The sequence below is a fragment of the Thamnophis sirtalis genome, unplaced genomic scaffold (assembly GCF_051295495.1).
Source record: "Thamnophis sirtalis isolate CommonGarterSnake01/CBP01778 unplaced genomic scaffold, rThaSir2_p1.2 scaffold_5, whole genome shotgun sequence".
Lineage (NCBI taxonomy): Eukaryota > Metazoa > Chordata > Lepidosauria > Squamata > Natricidae > Thamnophis > Thamnophis sirtalis.
In genome coordinates this window covers 21,271,983-21,295,741 of record NW_028261385.1, presented here as the reverse complement: position 1 = coordinate 21,295,741, position 23,759 = coordinate 21,271,983, and the positions used below count along the sequence as shown (strand labels likewise).

The 23,759-nt window shown below is 40.0% G+C and overlaps 1 protein-coding gene and 1 pseudogene across 3 annotated transcripts in view; both read right to left on the bottom strand.

Annotated features, from left to right (window-relative positions):
• The window catches only part of SLC1A3 (solute carrier family 1 member 3), a 51,600-nt gene that overhangs the window by 7,532 nt on the left and 20,309 nt on the right, over positions 1–23,759 (bottom strand). For 2 of the 3 annotated variants that reach the window (XM_087715419.1, XM_087715420.1), the window contains exons 3-9: positions 22,791–22,928; positions 10,801–11,005; positions 7,806–7,848; positions 5,719–6,017; positions 2,696–2,929; positions 1,662–1,856; positions 205–339 (exon numbers count right to left, since the gene is read on the bottom strand). In XM_087715419.1, the coding sequence (XP_087571545.1) occupies positions 205–339; positions 1,662–1,856; positions 2,696–2,929; positions 5,719–6,017; positions 7,806–7,848; positions 10,801–11,005; positions 22,791–22,928 (1,249 nt within the window). Of the gene's footprint in view, positions 1–204; positions 340–1,661; positions 1,857–2,695; positions 2,930–5,714; positions 6,018–7,805; positions 7,849–10,800; positions 11,006–22,790; positions 22,929–23,759 lie in introns of those variants that run through there. The other variant, XM_087715422.1, reaches the window with a different exon arrangement.
• LOC148045301 (uncharacterized) lies at positions 8,526–9,597 on the bottom strand (annotated as a pseudogene).

The following is a 23,759-nucleotide window of genomic DNA, read 5'->3' as shown; positions in this document are numbered from 1 at the left end:
ATAACTTTAATACCTCTGCCCCCAAAATCCTCATCACTATCCTATTTCTACTCTTCTTTTTGTATAAGATGACAGTTTGACATTTGTATGTCGTAACCAAGTATTGTTTCAAAGAGACCCAATACATTTCTTCAGGAAAGGAACTACAATGGCATTTGGTTTCCACTTGTCTCTTTAGTCTACTTCATATAGAGAAATACTCACAGAAACCAATCCACCGCAATGATAAGTGTTATGTCATCTGTAGGCAAACCAACAGAGGTTAATACAATCACCATTGTGACCAGGCCAGCTTGAGGAATTCCCGCTGCACCAATGCTGGCAGCTGTTGCGGTAATACTGTTACAAGGAAAGAGATATAAAACCAATCATATTGTCATTTTTATTTTTTTAAAAACATGTCCTTATGTCATAAAACTCTTTCAGCCTTGAAGAAGTTGTTGGCTAGAGTCTTTGTTGGAATCAGTTGCTAGTTTGCACAATCAAGTCTTTCCCCTTTCATTTCTCTTACAAGAAAATGTGATGCTTAAGCTAGATAAGCCATCCATGTATTCAGCTTCATGAGTTAGATTAGTCTTCCCCAAGCTGGCATTTTCTAGATATCTTAGATGTTCAGATTGTGATCCATCCTTCCTCTTTCCTAATTTCCTTCCTTTCCTTCCTTCTTCCTTCCTAACTTCCTTCCTAACTTCCTTCCCTTCCTTCCTTCTTCCTTCTCTTCCTTCTTCCTTCCTAACTTCCTTCCTTCTTCCTTCCTTCTTCCTTCCTAACCCTTTCTTCCTTTCTTTCCTACTTCCTTCCTAACCCTTCCTTCCTTCTTCCTTCCTAACTTCCTTCCCTCCCTCCTTTTTTTTGTCAAGTTTTTAAAATTTATATATAAATATTTTGAATACAACGTATTGTCTGGGCATACCATTTCTACAAAAAGGAAAGGAAAAAAAGATAACACATATACTGATATCAATAATAATAATGTAACAAAATAATTCTAACCACATTTATAATTATATTCGCTTATTTATGTTCCTAATAAATATATTGGCATACATATCAGAGGTGGGTTCCTACTGGTTCGGACAGGTTTGGCTGAACTGGTAGTGGTTTGCCGGCCTGCGTTACCAGAACTGGCAGCGGCCCAGGCCTGCCATGCCTCTGAACCAGTTCCCTGGTTAGTGTGGCATGTTTTTATAATCATTTTTAATGTTCTGTACATGCGCAGAACTATTTCTTGGCAGCTGTGGAAGCTTAAGGAGCAAAATTGCACGCGAACCGAACCGGCAGTAATGCCGGCAGCAATTCACCCGATACATATAATTATAAACAATATTCATATTTTACTTAAATATAGTACTCTTTCTTCATCTAATTTCTACCTTCCTTACTTCTATATTACTCTAAAAGCAATAATTAGCAGAATAGGAAGACCACCTGCGGTCTATGTAGCTGTCTCAATCTGGATTAGGTCTCGATATTATAATTTGCATTGCAAAATGAAATATTCTGTGATTTCTGAATTGTTCATGACCTCCTTACTTTATCATCCTCCTGTCCCCCTGTGTTACCGTGCACTCCACTCAGAAATGCCCCTCATTTCAACTTTTCTAGCTTTATTTCCTTGTATAGGTATACAAGGATATATATTTTTTGCAGGGTTTACAAACCTGATAGTGATAATTTGCCCAAAGTTTAGATCCATATTGTTAACCTGTGCAATGAAAATTGCAGCCAGGGCTTCATACAAAGCTGTCCCATCCATGTTAATAGTTGCACCGACAGGCAGGACAAATCTCGTAATGCGTTTGTCCACTCCATTGTTCTCTTCCAAACACTTAAAAGTGACAGGCAAAGTGGCAGAACTGAAATCAGAAAAAAACCAAGAAGATACCATTAGTATGTATGTATGTATGTATGTATGTGTGTATGTATGTATGTATATATGTATGTATGTGTGGTGGGTTCCGGATCCCGTTCCAACCAGTACGGTTGGAACGGGCCCGATGGTGTCCACATGGACGTGCATAGCACACATGCATGCGTCTTAGCGCCTCCGTGATGTTCCAGCGGCTCAGCGGAGCGTCGTGCAACGCTGTACACGCCGTGCACATGTGTGGAAGTGGCGAAGACTTAAAGGACCAGTAAGGACAGGTGGGCCCTCTGGAGTACCATACCGGAATGGTATCCGGTGCTCCGGGCAGGCTCCGGTACGCCCGTATCAGGGCGTACCACCTGCAACCCACCATTGGTATGTATGTATGTATGTATGTACAGAGAGAGAGTTTGTTCATATAGTTAACCTTCGGACAATGCTCCAAATTTGAAGGAATCTATACCCAATTTGGATTCCTGGATATATATTACGAAAGACCATACAATACAGCTAGATCATGCATGGTGCCTACATATTTTCAATGCCTTTCATTTCATTGATGTCTGTCTAACCTGGAGACATTACTAGGCTAAAAGATATATCTTTGTCTTCAAAGAAAAACAAGCAATTCAGTTGCCTCTTGAAAAAGCACCTTTGGGGCCAGAATGACTGAGAATCTATATAGACATCTGTAGATAAGCTGAACCCAGTTTGGGGGGGGGGTGTATGTATTTTGGGACCTATTATGCTTGGCTGATGCATATGTACAGGCAGTATATACACAGTAAAAACTCCTGTATCCCAAGCTACTTGATTGTGAAAACCTACCTTGAGGAAGTTCCCAAAGCTGTGATGAGAGCTTGCAACAATCCTCCAATAAAGACCCAAGGATTTTTCCGAGTAATGAAGAAGTAGAGAAGTGGGAGAACAATAATTGCATGGATGAGCAAACCAATGATAACAGTAACTGTATACATGGCTAGCTGGCCTCCAATCACACCCATATCTTCCATCTCAACAATTTTCCCAGCAATTAAAAACAAAATACCAAGTGGTGCATACCTGGAAAAAAAGAAAGATAAAGAGAGACAGGGAGAGTAAGAGAGAGACAGAGAAAGATAAATGCATTGCTTTGTAACTATCCTGCAAGTCTACTTGTGTGTAATGTATCTTTATTCTCTTGCACTTGGAAGTTTATTGCTGCACTCTATATATACAGAGACTGTGACATTAAATATATTGTCCCCAGTATGCTTTTGTATATTATAATATATGGAGATCCTTTGGATGAAAAGCAGTCTATGAACCAAAAGGGAAGTCTCTCTGAACTCAATAGAATTTATTTTTAAAATGAACGCTGCAAATTAGTGGCAAACAAAGGAGAATATGAAGATACCAATTCATTATGGACAGACTTTAATCGTGGGTGGTGTGTTTTATTCCAAAATATGTTTTTTTATTTAAAAAAAATACTTTTTAAATTTTTTCATCACATTCTAGTTGGGTAAAATATTATTTTGATGAAATAATGAATTCTGAAGCCAGTTACACAAGATCTTGTACAGTATGGCTGTAATTCAGTCTATAAATAGAGTACCGAATTAAACTAACTCTGCCCAAATATAAGAACTAGGCGGCTTGTTAGTGATACTGATTTTTTTTAAATTCAGAATTTATTTTAGCTTCATATTTCTAATCTTATATTCCAATAGAGACCATCATAAATTCCTATTCTAAGAACCCCTGTTTTTGCTTCCTGCTGTTATAATCGCTTTTGAAACAACTGTGTGAAGATTCTTCATTTCTTCCCTACTAATCACTCATCAAAACTGAGTTCCTACTTACACTTTCCCCCATCTAGAGTCCTCCTGATTGTTTGGAATTCAAATCCCAGAATTCTTAGTCAGTGTAATCATGCGAATCAGGGAAGTTTAGGAAATGATCCGAGACTTTTTACTGGTTTATTGTTTTTAGTTTTTATGGTTTTATTCGTGATTGTAAACTGCCCAGAATTTAGTTTAAGATATACAGCTGCACAAATATTGTATACAAATTAAATAAATAAAATTAAGACATCATGTACAGGAATGCTGTTATCCTATAACTTTGCTTAAGTAGGCATCACTGGAATACTGTACATTCTTCTTCCTTCTTTTCCCTCAATATTTTCCTCTTCCCTTTCTCCATTATACACCAATCTTGAAATACAGACCATCAGACTTTCAGGCTTTTAATACAATATCATGTAAAGTGTCATGATTAATAAGAGTAATTAATAAAGGACCAGTATGGCTTTGATTAAATGGAAAGTTCTGTTGGACACGGACTTTCTTCAGTGTTGCCAATATGGATGGGAGTAAATTCCGTTTTGAAGATGAGCAAGTATATTCATAATTTTGCTAAATTTTACTGTATCTCCCAGAATCCTTTATAACAATAGCAATCAGATTTATATACCGCTTCACAATGCTTTACAGCCCTTTCTAAGCGGTTTACAGAGTCAACCTATTGCCCCCAACAATCTGGGGCCTCATTTTACCAACCTCAGAAGGATGGAAGGCTGAGTCAACCTTGAGCCTGGTGGGATTTGAACTGCCGAACTACAGCTAGCAGTCAGCTGAAGTAGCCTGCAGCGCTGCACTCTAATCACTGCACTGTACCACCTGGGCTTTATATAGTTCTTAGGACAACTGAAAGTTTGTGTTCAGCAACATCTGAAATGTCACAGGTTCCCACTCCTCATTAGCTGAATTGGAGTACAGCTAAAGTGACTTGGAATCATTTCCAGGTTCTTTTTGTTCAAAATCTGGAGGAAGATGACAGAAGTTATTGGTGAGGAATGAGAATATCCATTTCACAAGATAATGCACCATATGGGAATTCAACAATTCTTAGAAAAAGGACTCTGAGTTGATTCCCGGATTATCTTTTCATTTCATATATATGGATCCCCTATGATCACAGAAAGGAAGAGGCAATCAAGTCCATTTCCCTGCACATTGGAGGATACATCTTCTTTTTCTTTCCATTCAATTGTGCCACATTCCTGGAGACTGCCTGGACAAGTCCCTGCAGTTTTTTTGGCAAGGTTTTTCAGAGGTGATCTGCCATTGTCTCCTTCTTAGGACTGACCCAATTGACTTTGTGCTCAAAGCAGGACTACAAGTCATGATCTTCCAGTTTCTAGCCTGGTACCTCAAAGACTATACCAAACTGGCTCTCAAGATTCATTAGGTAAGTGTAAAGGTTCCCCTCGCACATATGTGCTGGTCGATCCTGTTTCTAGAGGGCAGTGTTCATCTCCGTTTCAAAGCCGAAGAGCCAGCGCTGTCCAAAGATGTCTCCATGGTCATGTGGCCGGCATGTCTAAATGCTGAAGGCGCACAGAACACTGTTACCTTCTGACCAAAGGTGGTTCCTATTTTTCTACTTGCATTTTTACATGCTTTTGAACAGCTAGATTGGCTGAAGCTGGGACAAGTAGCGGGAGCTCACTCTGTTACACGGCACTAGGGATTCGAACCGCCGACCTTTATGATCAACAAGTTCAGTGTCTTAGCCACTGAGCCACTGCGTCCCCAAGATTCAATTACATCTCCACAAATGTCTATAGCCTTTGTTTGAAAACTTCCAGTGAAGAAGAAACCGCTCCATGCAGTAACTTATTCCACTGATTGATGGTTGTTATTATCAAGTAGTTCTTTCTAATGTCGGATCTGTATCCACCTCCTTGAACTTTCATCCCAGAAACTGTTAGAACAACCAAGAAGGAAACTCATCTTAGACCTCAAAGTAAAGAGGTGTGAGGGATCAAAACCAGGTAATAGTCGCACAGTGAATTTAATACTTACCACATTATTAGAGCTACCAGCCGCATGATAGCCTCATTAAGGCTGTCGAAGAAGTCTCTCAAGGCTCGACCTTGTTCCTTCATATTGCCAATCACTAATCCAAAACTAATGGAGAAGACAACCAGTCCAAGTGCATTCACGCCATTCACAGCCCCTGGTACAGGGATCATCTCCTTCTTTAGCTGAGTTAGATTTTCCACAGCTTCTGTTACATTAGCTATAATGCCAGCAAGGACCGACGTTTCGTTAGAATCAACATGTGCATGATGAGGGGTATGCTCTTCATAGCTTGTTTTGAACTGTTAAGGATGGTCAGAAGGACAAATATTACATTAATGTGTTAGGAATTCTGGAAGACTTCTTTCTAACTGCCCAAATGTAAATTATCAAAATATTTGTCTGACCTCTCTGGATGAAGACAGAAATAATCTAAATAAGGGGGGGGGGGTTGGTGCTCTCTGAGTTTGCTTGTTTTCTTGAAAACCTTTCATTACCCGAACTGGGTAACATCATCAGTGCTAAGTAAGGGGTGCAGTTTGCTGTCAGTTTATATTCTAGTGGCTTGCCCTGTCAGTATTGGTGGGGGTGATCTTAAGAGACTCTTTGGTTGGGATGTTTACTGTCAGCTTCTTTGGCAGCTTTTTGATTGGGGTGTTGTTTAGTTCAGCGGTCACCAACTGGTGGTCCATGGACCACGGGTGGCTCGTGAGAAAATGTTGGCGGTCTGCAGAAAAACTATTTGCATTTTTTATATTGCACTAAATCAGGTGTCCTCAAACTACCGCCCCTGGGCTGGATACATGCAATGGATGCTTGTGTTGCTGTAGAGACTCTCCCTTCGGGGTCTTTTTGTGCGGGTTGGAGAAGGGCAGAAATTCCAACTTGTGGTCTGCTTCAGCCTTCTGGTGCAGGGCTTTGGGCGAAGGCTGGAGGGAAGCGCCGCTGGTGACAAAGAGCTAAGGGCCTTGTTCCAGTGGGACTGCATCATGGCCTGGAACTGGCTGACCATCTCAGCCCACTGAGCCTCCAGGTGCCGTATGTGGCTTTGCCCTCCCACAGGTGTTCCCTCTGCTTGGAAAGCCTATGCTCATAGTCCTCAGGGAGGTGCTTCTGTTCAGCCTCCTTCTCGGTCAGATCCAATTTGAACTGAGCCAGCTGTTTTGCCAACTCTTTCTCTTGGTGGCTGCTTCCTGTTGGGACCCTAAGGAGCCTGAGCGGGCAGGCGAGAAGTGGATGGGAGGGGAGGGGTGAGTAGAGACTGACGAGGCGCCCCTCGACGTGAGTGACATCAAGTTGGCCACACCCATCCAGTCACATGACCACCTAACCAAGCCCACACAGCCAGTCATTAAGCAGATCATATTAATGGTCTGCGGGTTTTAAAAGTCCCTGAGGTCTGAAAGGTTGGTGACTCCTGGTTTAGTTGATTGTTGGTCTGATATTAACCTTGGAGTTAATCTATGCTGATCTGGGTGCTGATTGCTGATGGAGTGGTATTTGGATCTTTTTGTTCCCTTTTTGGTTGGTTGATTGTCTTCTTTGCGTAATCTATAGATATTGTTAATGTCTCTGTGTCTATTGATGATTAATTTGTCAGAGTGCCAAGTTTCTAGAAATTCCCCACCATTTTTGGACTTGGCTTGGTGTAGGAAAGTCACATGTTCCCAATTGAAACTATGGTTAAATCGGTCTATATGTTGTGAAATTAAAGGATTTCAATATGTTAATCTCTAATCTAAACACTGCTGGCTTCTAATATTATGATGTACTTTTAATAATAATGAAGCACTTGTCTTCTCTGCATCTATGGTTACTAGAACATCAGCAATAACCATGGGAGTATTTTTATACTTTTGATAAGCCAGATATCCATTCAGAAAAGTAACTGGAAAACCTAATCTTGGTTGGGTCCTGAATCCAGATAATACAACCTTTTGGAATCTTATCTTATAGACGCTGTAAGTGCTTCTCCCTGGGAGACAATGAATAACAATTCCCTGCATTATAAGCTTGGTCTTTGTGTAATTCCAAATGAATCTGGACATGTAATATACCCACATATAGGAAGGGATTCAATCTTTTTTTACCTGTTTGAAGCATGCTTCTACAAGATTTGGAGGAAACATGTTCCTGTAAAGAAGAAAAAAATAGTATTTATCTATTGGCCATAATTTTTTATCCTATCAGGATCACGCTAAGGACCAACAATCATTTTTCCCCCCTAATATTCCTTTAAATACAAAGTACAATCCAAATCCACATTTTATGGGTTGGATAATTTGGTCGCTGATAGCAGAAACCTGGTCAGTAGAAGTGTTTTCTGGCCATGTACAGGCAGGCCCAGAAAACAATGAAAAAGCTTTGAGTCACTTGTCAGGTATCCTCATAGTCTTAGCTGCTTCATTGCTTCAAAATCAGATTTGCTTCTTTGTAAGCAAAGTGGCTCCTCATATGATTTGCATACCCTGAATCAAATTATGCTATCCTCCTGTAATTGAAATTTCTCCCACCAGTTAAATCTCTCACCAACACACATATTCAATGAAGTGTTTCCTTCATTCAGAATATAATAAACAGTATAATAAATAAGAACACCAATGTTCTGATTTTTAAGATAGTGTCCCTCTGAATGTTGACTTGTATGCCCAATGTCAACCAGCCCCACTGAAATTGGAATGACACCTAAGACATACAGAAATATCATCTCCTCCTCCTCCTCCTCATCATCATCACTATTATTATTATTATACTTTATTCATTAAACATGAAACAGGCAACTGAACATTAAAAAATGCATTACAAATACCAGTGACTGGTGCTAATGGTTGATACGGTTTGCTGCCAGCATCCTAGGTATCAACCAAGTACCTTCTTAAAATATAAGATGTTCCGAGTAGCGCAGTTTTTTGCAGTTTCGCTGGTGTTATTGCAGGAAACTGCAATTTGTTGATGTATCTTGTAAAATTCTTGGACATGGTGCCAAGTGCCCCAATGACAATGGGTATCACTGTTACATGCTTCATCCATAGCCGTGTAGTTTCGATGGCCAGGTCGCAAGATTTCATTATTTTTTCTAGTTCTTTTTCTTCGACTCTGGCATTTCCAGGAACAGTGATATCAATAAACTGTACACTTCGGCCCTCTACAACCGTGATATCTGGTGTGTTGTGCTCCAAATGACGATCCGTTTGTATTTGAAAGTTCCACAAGATCCTCACCTTCTCATTTTCGATAACTTTTTCCACTTTATGTTCCCATGACTTTCTGGATACAGGTAAATCATATTTTTTACATAGTGACCAGTGGATTAATTTAGCAACTTGGTCATGTTTAGCTTTGTAATCAGTTTGTGCAATTTTGCTGCATTCACATATTAACTGTGAAACAGTTTCGACTGTTACTGCAAAGTCGGCAGTTTGGGTGGATTTTTGTATCTTCGCTTTCATGGCATTAGTTTGTAGTGCTTATTCTTGAGAAGCCAGTATTAAATCTTCGGTTTCTTTTTTGATAGTTCCCATCTTAAACCATGTCCATGTCAAGTTGTCATCACATTTTCCTTCAATGTTTTTCAAGTGCTGTCCATGCAAAGCTTTGGTTTTCCATCTATTTAATTTGACATCCAGCTGTTTTTCCTTATATTCTGCCTTTGTTTCTGTTGTTTTTATGCTGTTCTCCGTTTTCACAGCCTGCAGGAATTTTTCTGTACTTTGGTTCACAAAATCATTCATACTTCACTTTTCTTCTTCTACAGTTTGATGGATTTGCAATAGCCCCCTGCCCCCTATTTTTCTTGGCAGGTACACCCTGTCAATGTCACTTCGTGGATGTAAAGCGTGGTACATATTCAAAAGTTTGCATGTTTTTCAGTCCAAGTTTTCCAGTTCAGCCAGAGTCCAGTTGATGATTCCAGGTGAATAGTGTATCATTGGAACTGCTCATGTATTTAATTATGTTTCCAGAATTCAGCTTTGTTTTAAATATTTTGCGGACTCTCCTGATATATTCCTTTTGCATCGACTCTTTGACTTTTCCATTCAAGATGTTATGTGCTTCCAATATGCCTAGGTATTTGTAACCATCATCTTTGCTAATGCTTTCACTATATTTCCATTGCCCAGTTCTATACCTTCTGTTTTTTCCATTTTTCCTCGCCTCATGGATAATATAGCGCATTTTTGAAGCCCAAAATTCATTTTGATGTCACGGCTGAACAGTTGAACTGTGCTGAGTATTGATTTAAGTTCAGTGGGGCTTTTCGCATACATTTTTAAGTCATCCATGTATAGTAGATGGTTTATCTTGCCATGTTGACTTGAGATTTGGTATCCCAGTTTTGTGTTTCGTAGTATTATTGTCAGTGGAATTAATGCAATGTTGAACAGTAATGGTGAAAGTGAACTTGCTCAGCTTGAGCTAAGCTATACTCACTTTGTTTAAGTGTGCAAAACTTTTGCAAACTGTGGCTCTCAGGTTTCCCAAAAATAAAGTACTGTATTTTTCGGAGTATAAGACTCACCAGAGTATAAGACACACCAAGATTTTGAAAAGGCAAATAAAAAAAAGTTTTTGCACTCTGCAGACCTCCCCAAAACAGCCTGTTTTTTTGCAAAAACGGGACCTTTTTTGTAAAAAAAAAAGGGGGGGGATGCATAATCTTTAAGAGACTTGTAGAGTGCTCCTGGGGACTTGGGGGAGGGGGTGGAAACAAGCAAAAAAGGCCCATTTTTTGTCAAAAAAGGTCATGCATAGCTTTTAGGAGGCTTATAAAGTGCTCATGGGGGCTGGGGGGGCACAAAAATGGTACTGCCCACAGTCACAAAAGGTTGTTCAACTATGATATGTGGCTATCCGGCTATTTTTGGACTATGTTTCAGAATTATTTCCAAGCTGAGGTGGCCACCTTGATGTTCCATCGGACCTCATTTCCTTAGCTTTACATTATCACACGCGAAGCATCTTTTTTATTTAGTGAATAGCTTTCCTCCAGGAAGGCCCTCCTACAATTCACACTAACTGCATTGCATTAAGAGGCTGTGATCTAACACAATCAAAGGAGCCAAGATGCAGAAAAATGCTGCTTACCTGATTAAGTCCAGAAAGGCATCTGCAGCTGTCACTTGGACAATCTTGCCTTCTCTGTGCATTTTTTCCTTTGACCCTTTCCCAGGATGGATGATGACTACCATGATTATCCCAATCAGGACAGCTATAATTGTGGTGGACATGTAATACGCCACAGCTCGGAGACCCATTTTCCCTGATGCTTTACTGTCCAAGGCAGCCACTCCTAACACAAAGGATGCACAAGGGGAAAGTTAGAGTCATACATCTCAGAAATTTAACCTTCTTTGCAGAAGAATGGCCTTCACCCTCAATGTCCTCTTTGTCTGGTCCTTCTTCAAAGCTTCGTGAGGAACATTAAGACTGAAATTCTTTACAATTATACCCATTAAGGTAAGTCCTTGCTTAACCACCAATTGCTTATGACTCTTTGAGGTTATGACCCACCTCTTCAGAGCTACTTATAACCCAATTCTGGAGTTCAAGTAGCTGCACACACACATACACCCTACAGTTACATGATCAAATTTGGGGTGCTTGGTAAGTGGCTCACATTTGTGGCTATTTGCAGCATTCTGCAGTCATATGATTGCTTTTGGTGGTTTTTTTTCCTGTTTTAGGCATTTACTTTCAGTTTCCAGCAAAAAAATAATAATGAAGAAAACAATGGTCCTTGCTTAATGACTGCCAAAATAGATCATAAAATTGAGTGTGTTTATGTGGTGACCCTCTCAACATATGAATGTTATTGTGGGCTCAATTACAGTCATATGTCGAGGACTAATTGTGTAATGTTTTAAGGTTTTATCTTGTTTTTATGATTGTAAGCTGCCTTTAGACGAGAAGGGCAGCATATAACTTTACGAAATAAACAAATAGGCTTTGAGAAGGCACAGAATATTTATCTACCTTACTGTGATCAATTCTATTATATTTCAATTTCAGCTATAGCAATTAATTTTACCTTTAGCATTTCACATTTGACTATTCTCCACAAATATGCCCATTCTTTGCTGGTAATAGATTTCCTGTTTTAATTATTTGATTCATATTCATTTATTATTCATTCAATTATATATTTCTTGCATTAATACGTTAGGTAAAGGTAAAGGTTCCCCTCTCATATATATGTGCTAGTCCTTCCCAACTCTAGGGGGTGGTGCTTATCTTTGTTTCAAAGCCAAAGAGCCAGCGCTGTCGAAGATGTCTCCGTGGTCATGTAGCCAGCATGGCTAAATGCCGAAGGCACACGGAACACTGTTACCTCCCCACCAAAGGTGGTTCCTATTTTTCTACATGCTTTCAAACTGCTAGGTTGGCAGAAGCTGGGACAAGTAACTGGAGCTCATTCCATTACACGGTGCTAGGGATTCGAACTGCCGAATTGCGGACCTTTCTGATCGACAAGCTCAGCATCTTAGCCATTGAGCCACCACATCCCTTATTAATATGTTACCACTCTTTTAAATTAACAGAGGTGATCCTGAACACACCCTCATTTTATCCTCACAATAACCACCTTGTTAGATAGATGAATGGAATGGCTGCCCAATCCAACACTCTAACTACTGTAACATATTGGCTAACATGTAGGTGGCACTCAGGCAATTATGTGTGAGGGATCATGGTGCCCATGGAGGGAGAGATGGTGTGCTGGACTACAAAGAAGCGGCAATTTCCAAGGAAGGAGAGTGCACATTCCAAGGAGGGGAATGAGACAAGAAGCAACGCAACCTTGATGTCGGGCCCAAAACCAAGAATCGTACATGGTGATTTTTCCAAGCTGAATTCTTTATTGTTGCACCTATAGACAAAATCTTGCTAGATTCAACACTTAACTATCTGCATCTACAATATATTCCACAATTTGAACTATTGGGAAAGGGATGTTTTCACCTTTTTTCTCTCACACATAATATCTGAGCAATGTTGCTTATTTTTACTCTTCATCAGCAACTTGAAGACAAAATCCACCCCAGAGAGGTGGTACTAACTTTGAAAGAGGGAATTCAAGAGAATAGAATGGAATGGAATGGAATAGAATGGAATGGAGTGGAGTGGAATGGAGTGGAGGGGAATGGAATGGAATAGAACAGAACAGAACAGAATTATTTATTGGCCAAGTGTGATTGGACATACAAGGAATTTGTCTTTGGTGCATATGCTCTCAGTGTACATAAAGAAAAATAAAAACTAAGCAATCAATCCTTTGACTAATTTAAGCAGGTGTCTTCCAGGCAAATCCTATAATAAGATTGAGACCTAGGGAGGTTGTGTATGGATTTCTGTATAGATTTGGGTGGGGAATAAACAGCAAAAGGGTGAACTTTGATTTTGGAAAACTGCAAACAGACTAAGGGTCCAGATGGATTTGAAAAAAAGAATTTTGGGAATTAATTCAAAGAATGTCTCCTGTAGGAAAATGCTTAATAATTAAAAGGGTTATACAAATAGTAAATCAAGTGAGTGACCCGGATTATTTCTCTATATTAGATTTACAAAAGAGATTTGTTAAAGCTTTGCAGAATTCTGTGAGAAGGGACAAAGAAGAAAACGAAAAGAAATCAAGTTCTTAGGATGTTATTTGAAAGAAGATTGAGATTGTTAAATTAAAAGGAAGGAATATAAAGTTGGCTTGTTAGATCAAGGTTAAAATAGGCATGTTAGTTCTGGTAACCTTTAATGGATACTGAAATGACAACGCTTTAAGGATTTGTTTATAGATAAAAGATGGGATGTGGAATTTTGCAGCATTTTAAGAGAAGGTGACAAGTTACTAACTTTTTATAATTGTGATGAATGGGGCAGCCATTCCTCTCTCTATATATATATTTCATTTCTTTTTCTTTACTATATTCTTATTTTTATATTTTTCTTTTCTGCACTTTATATTTTTCATTTTCATTTTTTTAAAATTTGTATTAGTTTTTTATCTAATTGCAATTTTTAATAAAATTACTATTAGAAACATAGCAATATCTCACTAGCATATTTGGCTACCTGCGGAAACTGCTAGGGAAAGCTACTGAACAAATTGTAACTCACCTGGTTTTGTTGAAATTAAATATTAATGACAGTACAGGTAGCCTATATCCATTTTATGCATGTCATGTACCTTCAGCTGTTACTTCATTCTATCAAAATTCTATATAATTTTGTAGGTTTTTTTCCTTCCAACTGCAAGGAAATCTTATTTGTTTTTACATGTTGTTACCCTGAACATTCATTTTGTTATAGGCACATTTTCTCAAAGTGTGGATTTTTGCTTCCTCAATATACAAGTTCTATAAAGATTCACTGGTCTGAGAAATACCTGAAAAAATGCAAATGAAATGAACGCAGCTTGGCAAATGGCACAAACTGACAGGTAATTAAATTGTATCTGAAAAGGAATCCAGGGTGGAATCAAATCACTGGCTTTTAAATCAAAGAATAATAAATATAACCAAGGGATTCCTATAGTGCTCCCTAACATTTCAACCCCGCAACGAAAGCAGAAATGTGGTGCATACATACAGGAAGAGCAGCTCTGTTGCTGGGTTAGGATAGAAGTTAAAAATCTAACAAATCTGGAAGACGTGAAATCGTTTTGCCTACAGTAGGGATGCCTAACTTTTCTAAGATTAAAGCTTAAGTGTCCACAGGTCTGATGGCGTTATTAAAGTGAGGACAGCGGAGCTGCTCAGCTGCAAAGCAAGGTCCGCTCCTTTTGTACACGCGTGCAATCTCACAACACAAGTACAAAAAGAGCAAAATGCTTTTATCTTTTGCAAACCTCTCCCCGGTCTCTGCAAAGGGTACGCTAATAAAGAGTCGAGAATAAAATATAGATAGAATGATTTATACTATTTAAGCATAGATAAAGATGGGGGGCTGAGATCAACACAAAGAGTGGTTTCTTTTTTTTTCTTTTTTTTTCTTTTCTCTTTTCTTTTCTTTCTTCCTTTTTTCTGTTTTTCTTTCTTTTGACATATTACTTTTATTTTTTAATCCATATGTATACAAGATATTTTAGACAGAAGGTAGTGCCAGGTGTGGGCCCTGGGAAGTCGGGAGGATTAGGGATGGGGATTTGTGGGGGGGGGGTGGGGGGTGTTAACATAGTCTTAATAAGAACAAGAATGTATTTATATACGGTGGTTCTTTTTTTCTTTTATTTTTTTTTTATTTTTTTTTTCCTTGGTTCATTTTACTTTTATCAGATTAAACAACACTCGAATAAAGACATACACCAAGGAGGGAGGTAGAGGGAAAGAAGAGGGAGGAGTAAGGAAGGAGTAAGGGGAATGTAAGGAGGGTGTGTGGGGAGTAAGGGGAGAAGGAAGGCTTGAGGGGAAAGGGAAGTAGGAGGGGAGTGCTAGAGGGAGAAAGGAAAGTTGGAGTGGGTAGATGGGGTGTATGGAGGATGGAAGGGTTAGGTGGGGTTGTGAATGATGAGTTGCGTTTCCTTGTTATTTGTTCGTTTTATTTCCTTTTTTTTTCTTTTTTTATAGCAAATACCCTGTATATAAGTGATTGCAAATGGAATGTGAAAAATGAATAAAATATATTTAAAAAAAAAAAAAGAGTAGACGGCATTTTTAGGAAACAAGATGCTGCATCATAGTTTGTTTTGAACTGTTTTTGCATTCTTGTTTGCAATTATATGCACGCACACTAGGTTTGCGCAGCTCATTGGATTCACTTTCCAAAAGGTTCACAGCATAAATATAACACCTCTCTCTAACTGCTTAAAGCAAAGTATTAGTTGAATCGGAAACATTGCACTGTCCCAATGACAAGGGGTGGAATATAGTTCTTAGTTACAGTAAAAAAAACCAAAATGTTCCCCTGATTAATCCAGTTGGGACGTTTTAGATACAAATAAAGCTAAAAGTATATATTTTAGAGGTAATCCTCAGATTGCATCCATAATGGAGCGTGCCCATCATGGATGTAACTCATGACAATTTTATAGCCTTTTTTGTGTCAGTTGTGAAGCGAATGCTGTGGTTATTAAGTGCACCCATGGTTTGCTATGGGCAGGTTTTGCTGAAAACTGGAAGTAAATATCAGTTCTTGGCAAAACTGTCATAAAATATGATCACGTGATTGCGGGCTGCCACAAACAGCTGTACCACTTGCTGAATGCCTGGAGTACAGTCATATGACCATGGTGGACAGAACCATTGGAATTTTGAATCTGGGTTGTATGTCCTGATCTGTCAAAACTTCAAATGATCACTAAGTGACTGGTCATAACTCAAAGACTACCTGTAACTTGTAATTCAGTTCTTAGGGTAAGTCTGAGGAAGTAACTCGTCTGCCTGTTCCTTTCCATTTCAGAATTTGTCACTTGTATCACTACCACTCAACTGTACTCCATTCCCCAGATTTGGCGAACTACCTCTGACTCTTCAGAGATTTGTGGAAATTATTTTCTTCAGGCTCAAAAGTAATTTTGTCTTTTGCTGTAACTTCTCACAGCCCTTGATGCTGATGCCAGGTTGCACAATTGGAATACCCTTCTGTTTTTCAACCTTGGAAACTTTAAGATGGGGGTGGACTTCAACTGCCAGTATTCCCCGACCAGTCTTGCTAGCTAGGGACTTCTGGGAGCTGAAGTCCACCCATCTTAAAATTCCTGAGGTAGAGAAATACTGCAATAGCCTAGTCGAAACGCAAACACAGACACACACACACAAACCCCGAGGCCCATTTTCCGAGAGCTGCATCCCATATCTCTACTCCCAACTTTGCAAGCGCAAAGTAACGCAGTATTTTCTAGATATCCAAGTCAGTGGCACATTTCCTGTTCTTCACATCTGCCAGAGTAGGAGCCTACTGTGTGGGCTGTTTAGATACCACTTTAACTCTTTGCATTATTCCATCTTTTCCTCATGATATTGGAATTCACCACACAATATGCTTTTTGAAGAGAAACTAAGGGAGTAATTTATCTTCTTTATGTGTGCTAAGCAGAGCAGGAGGTAAGGACTAGCAGGGATTCACAGCAAGCCATAGAATGGTGATTAGTAACAGCTGACAGCCTTGAACCGAGCCTCTTTCTCTTGGGTTGCCTCATTGTAATACCAGAGCACAAAGAACTAACTGTCCCAATGCCAAGAATCTGAAATGAAGGCTCACAGAAATAGCAGCCCAAAATTTTTCGCTAACTAAAGGCAGCCAATACCTGTTGCTAGAGACCTGAAGAGACCATCCTTTGATGGATGTGACACTTAAATTAACCTGCTCTCCTATAAAAGCATTTTCCCATATCATTAATTGGCTTAAAATGGCCTTTTCTGGTAGCTGGGCTATGAGTTGGGTGAGGATAAGAAAGTAAATGATGTATAATCAAAGCCCATTAGCTTCTGAAAAAAAAGGACTTTCACTTGATGATTTTGCTGGATTCCCTAATGTTGAAGTAACACAGTGAAACACAATGATTTAATTAGAGGGAAGTCCATCAAAGTAACTTCCCAAGCCAACCAAACTTCTTGAAGCATAGCAAATTAGCAGGAAAACCAGTATTGGAAGGGGGGGGGGGTCTGAAGTAATACATCTGCAACATTTCCCCAATCTGTTACAATAATAACAGATTTAAATCTGATTAAAAGATTAGCACATTAACTTGGCTAGGAAACACCATTCCTTTCCTCCCAATTTATCCATCCACAGATATGGTAAATGCTCAGATGTTATAAAGTGTCTTTTATTTAAATAATGCTTTTCTTAATTGCTCAATACATATTAGCCCCCCAGTGGTTTCATAGGCAGGGCTAAACCATGGTTTATGAATGCTTTGTAACTATGCCACAACTGGCTGAGTTCACATATTGTTCTAGGCCAGTGTTTCTCAAAATTTGGTAACTTGGTGATGTATGGACTTCAGCTTCAGGAATTTCCCAGCCGGTACGCCAAGTTTAAAATACACTGTTCTAAGCTAATCTAAATAAAACGTTGTTCCAGGTTGATAAGAAACAAGTTTCAAGAACTTCCAAATTCATCAGAGTTAAAAAAAGGCCACAGGTTTGTATTATTTTTAAAAAGTCTTTTTCTTCAGAACTCGTTTTAAAAATATTTACAAATATCCCCACCAACTCATATCTGGCTTTCTGACAACAGGAAAATGATAGCCCAGTGGCTACTAGGCACTTCTCATTAGAATTAGGATAAGAACAAACATTTTAACAAATATTGTGCTCACTCTGATTGGCTATATAAATACTGACTTCTTGTCCCTCAGTTTATATAGTTTGGTGAGATAATCATGTGCTCTTACAACTTTGGGAACATTCTAATCACTGAGGGTAAGTTTATTACTGATTTCCCACATTTGCATCATTTGAATGTGGTAGCAAAATGGAGAGCTTATTTTAGTTTACAAGCCAAGGAGAGCCTATTCAAATGTTATTTATTATTCCTTCCTTCTTTCCAAATATAGGGAAAAAACGATCAACAGTGATGATGATAATGGCACAAGGAAGTTGGAAACAAGAATGTAAGGCAAGTGATGAGATGCATTCCTGAAAAACATGAGCCATGAAGCTATTCCTCTGTAGGAAGGCAAAGGGTTGCAGGGTCAAATGCAAACCAGATCTCCAGGTTCACAGTTAGCCACTATGTTTTGACCTCTGGAAACATAGGTCAGTGTTTATAGCCTTGGCGGAATTCCTGACTTAAGGCAGCAGAAGAAAAGTCAGACGAGGCAGTCAGACTGCATAGAGAAGGCGTGTCAAATTCAAGGCCTGGGGACCAGATCTGGCCCACGTGGTACTTAGATCTGGCCCACGGGACCTCCATGGAAACAGCAAAAGACTGACCTACAGTGCTTCAGGCCAGCGAAAACGGGCTCCTGAGCTCTGTTTTCAGATGCTATGATCTCCTGCAACCATCTGCCAGTGAAAACGGACGGCCCAAGCTCATTTTTCACTGGCAGAGGGTTGCAGGAGGCCCTGGCAGCTAAAAATGGCGCTTGGGAGTCTGTTTTCAATGGCAGAGCACTGGAGCCACCACAGGTGCCCCTGACAGGAGTGATGTCGAGCTGGCCATGCCCCCTGGCCACACACACTGTCCCCCTGAGATCAAACACAACCCTGATGCAGCTGTCAATGAAATCAAGTTTGACACCTCTGGCATACAAAAAGAAGTTTAAGTGCATAATGGTCCTCTTGCCTTCCTTTCAACAAGGAAGCAATGTCCTAAGCATGCCTTAAGTTCTCCGCTTCCTAAATGCATCCATGGCAAGACAGAAGACTAGATTAAATAGGTGCTTGGTCTGATCCTACAAGACTCTGCTGATCTTAGGCTTCTAGAATGGAGAAGAAGGATGCTAAAAACCATTCACAGTGATTGGCTAATAAAACCACAGGAAGTGCCAGAGAAGGTGAATAACACCTTAAGCCTCCTACTATGGGTACAATACTTTGAAATGAAGTGGCTAAAATTTATGAAGAAGCAGATGCAATAAAGTTTATAGTGGGAAATTTATTTGATGACAAATGAATTACCTCCACAAGCGGCAAATAATGCCGTATAGCAGATGCTGGGCATAAGATTTGTGTGTGAGAGAGCCTTAGTGTGTTGTGTGAGCCCAACCTATGATTTAGTTCTAATGCTGCTCAACTCCATTTGATTCTGCTCTTCTAACAGACTTCTGAAGTTATACAGCTGACTCTGGGTGTGTTCATATACCGCATTTTTCAGAGTGTAAGACTCTCCGGAGTATAAGACGCACCAAAATTTTCATCCTTTTTTTAGGGGGGAGGGGGGAAGTGCGTCTTATACTCCAAAAATACAGTAGTTAAACTTAGGTAACCATCAAAGATCTAGCAGTTATATTCACATAGTACACTAAGCTTGGTGTTAACCTTAAGTAGGGCTTTTTGGCTACGTTTGTTAGTTACTGGGTAAGTTTATAATTCAATGTACAGATAGTCTTCAACTTATGACCACAAGACCACAATTGGGATAATTGGGATAATAATTTCTATCATAAGTTGGTATATTTGTAAGATGACCCAATCTTACAACTATTTTACTGCTGTTAAGCAAATCACCTCAGTTGTTAAGTGAATCATGCAATCGTTAAGCAAATTCAACTTCCCTAGTTTATGTTTTTCTCAAAAACTAGGTGGGAAGGTTGCAAATGGTTATCAGATGTTTGCAGGATGGTGCAACTGGTTGAGAATGTGAACTGATTGTCAAGCGCCCAATTTTGATCATGTGACTGTGGGGTGATGTGACATTTGTAAGTGCAAGGGGAGGTCATAAATTGCTTCTTCCAAGGCTGTCCTAATTTTGAACGTTCAACAAATGATCATAAGTTGAGGATCACCTATATACAGGGGTGGGATTCAGCCGGTTTGGACCCATTCGGGCGAACTGGATGCTAATTTTACATCTGGTTCGCTGAACCAGTAGTTGCAAGGCCTGGCTGGCTGCTCCCATCCCTCCCCTCCCCTGAGTCTCCATGCAGCCCGTTTTGGATGCCAGGTAAGAGCAGGGCCCATGTGGAGGCTCTGGGAGGGCAAAAAACAGCTCCCCCCCGGAAGTTCGGAAACAGGGGAGGCTTTTTCGCCTCCCAGAGGCTCAAAGGAAGCCTCCGGAGCCTGGGTAGGATGAACCCCTCCCCCCATGGTGGAGGAGGCTGGGTAGGGCACGCCCACCATGGCCACGCCGGGCAGAGAACTGGTTGCTGAATTTTTTGAATCCCACCCCTGCCTGTATTGCATGAACCATCTAATGCTTAATAATTCAAAGATCCAGGTTCAGAGTGTGATTGAAAACAATCTGTCTCACATAGACTCTTTCTTCAGGGTAAACACTATTTTTCCAATATCCAACAAAGAGCTTCCTTTTTCTCCAGCAGTTGCTTTAACTAGGATAATTATAAGTGATGCAAAACAGGTTCAGTTTTTACCACTCTACTTTTTTTTTATACCTGTAATTTTAACAACTTAAAAAAACCCAATTATTTTCAAATTCTGCCAGAGACCATTTTAGCCATGCTACATCTCTCTCACTCTCCTCTTCAATAATAAAGCATGGGCATGAGGATCGTACCCACCCTTCCTAAGAATTAAAAATGGTTAAAAAAATGGCTACCTGAACATTATGGCTTGTACAGAAAACATGCAGTCTTAAAACAGCATTAGAATCTTTTCATCTAATGCTCTTGCAAAATCCAACAATATTATTGTCATTACTTTCAAAGTAATCTTCCCTTTCATTTGTTTTTTTTCCCCCACTCTAAAAATCTCCATGTGTTTTACTGGCAGTTATACTCTCTCCTTCTTTAGCTCACACACCAGTGTTTTTCAGAACTGAAATGTGCATAAGTTACCCATCTGTGTTTGTGGAAGGGGGAAGTAGGAAATCCTACCAGCTGCTTTCAAATAATTCCAAGTTACCTTGGGGGTCCCCTTGATAGAAGGTGGCCAATAATATTAAACATCTTTCCCTATAAAACAGCACCCTGAGGCCAACTTCCAGTTTCTGAGAGTTTTCTGCAAGTATTCTCCAAGAGAACCTGCTACAGATTTAGTTTTATATGCAGTTTGGTTGCAATATTGTAAGGAAATCCTTTCTTGTTGTTTTTTAAAAAAAGCTGTAACTCAGAGGAATATGCAGGAGATAAATAATTATCCTAGTTGGAGCAGTCGTTGGAGAAGAAAGCTCTTTCTGCGATGTTGGGAAAATCGTGTTTGCCTGAGAGATTCAGAGAATGGTGGCTACCTCTAGAACGGTGGCCTCTGTAGGAAGGCTGGGGGGGGGGGTGTCATATAGGCTGGACATTTTTTCAGAAAGATATTTGGAAGAAGTAAGAGGAACAAAACATGACACGGCAGGTACGAGGAGGACCAAGCTTGTGTGAGATCAGGCAGGGTGGGAAGCAGGGTTCACTGACAAAAGCGCGCACGACAAAAGCACGCCGACAAAACTGCGGCAAGAAAACAGCGAGGTCGAAATCGTGCCCACAACAGCACTCCGACAACAGCGCTCCGACAACAGCGCGCCATCAACAAACAACGCAAAAACAAGATAATAATTCAACCCCAACCTTAACCCTAATTGCGCTGTTGTGGGCGCGCTGATGTGGGCGCGCTGTTGTGGGCGTGATTTCGACCTCGCAGTTTTCTCACCGCGGTTTTGTCAGCACGCTTTTGTCGTGCGCGCATTTGTCGGGTCACGGGGAAGCAGGCCCTAGGCTATAAGACCCAACAGGTCAAAAAGCAGGCCCAAGTCTGTGCAATCTGGCAGGGTGGAAACTGTTCAGAGGGAGGTCCTCGGAGGCCCAGCAGAAGGCTTGTATTAAAATTTATGATAACTTATTTATAGTCGTATAGTTTTGTAGTGATTTTTAATGGACTGTCTGTAAGCTGCCTAGAGCTGCCTCTGGTGAGGTGGGAGGCCTAGAGGTCAAGTAAGTAAGTGAGTGAGTAAGCAAGCAAATAAATAATAAATAAGCAAGCAAGCTAGGCATGTGCTGCAGTGTATGCCTGGAATTTAAAATAGAGTATTGCCCTGCGCCAGGCCTCTCGTACCCTGAGGCACCCTATTCTCTGCTTAATGACCTGCACTGTCATTTATGACTGCCACTGGGAGAGTCAGGACTGCAGTCATTGAACAAGGCAACCTTGCTTATCAACTACAACCACTTACCACAACAAAGGACTATCTGCAGCCATTCACCTTACAATTGTAATCAATTAATGAATAAATATTTTATCTCAGTTTTTAACTAATGTTGTTGGAAACCGAATCTTTCAGCTTCTTTATGCAAGCAAATATCCTCCCACAGAACTTTTATCCTTTCATTAAAAGAGCTTATTTTTGACCGAATAATCACTATCATGAATTGACACGTTATAACATCACATTCTAGATTCTTTGACGGGCTTAGAGAATATCCTTAGATACTGGTTTTTTTTTTAAACAATACACATATACACCCAAAGAGAAATGTTAAAACTTGAATGACAGTAGTAAAACACAAAAAGAAATTAGAAAATAATTTACACCAGTACCTGTTACTAAGCTGGATACAATGAGAGGCAAAACCAACATTTGCAGCATTCTCATTAACAGTTCTCCAGGGAAGGAAAAATATTTCACTTCTCGGTAGCTGAAGTGATAGGATCGGAGAGAAAAGCCAAGGATGATACCTAAGAAAAAAAGAAACCATGGTGCTTTATTCTTCTGCAAGCATTATTTAAACACATAGATTTGGTACAGCTGTAACTGACAAGGACATTCATAGATACACTGAGGGCAGAACTACAGATTCTCACCAATTTGATGTTGGCTGCTACTAAGCTTGTAGACTATGGGATTTGTGAGGCAACAAAATATTCTCTGCTGAATTATCTCGCTCTCATGACTGCCAGAAAAGAAGGAAATAATCTAAAATTGATTTTCCTGAGGTTATGAGTGTGTTTGGACTTTGCACACTTAGGGATTGCCCTGAAGAGAAATCCTCACATAAACTTATTTTATTCTGAAAAAAAATGATGTACAATCAAGCTATTGATCATTGATGATCATTGTACGCATATTCTTTTCAGTAGTTTACTTTTCAACCAGAAAGTAGAATAACTCATATACCCGTGATGGCGAACCTATGGCACGCATGGCAGAGGTGGTACACAGAACCCTCTCTCTGGACATGCCTGCTGTCACCAACCGCTCTTCTGGTTTACGGTGCTTGCCTGCTAGCTGGTCTTCATGGGTCCCAGAGCACCAGAAAATGGCCTGAAAACAGCCCCCAAAACAGCCAAAAAACAGACCATTTTCAGGCCATTTTTCGGACTGGTTTTGGGACCTTTTTCAGGCAGTTTTTGGCCCAAAAAAGGCTGAAATTTGGCCTGGAAAAGGCCCAAAAAACAGCCTGAAAACACCCAAAAGATGCTCCAAAAACAGACATCCATGTGCCAGCTATCTGCTGTTTGGGTCTCCAGCACTCCACTGCGGGTACACACATAAACACACACGTACTG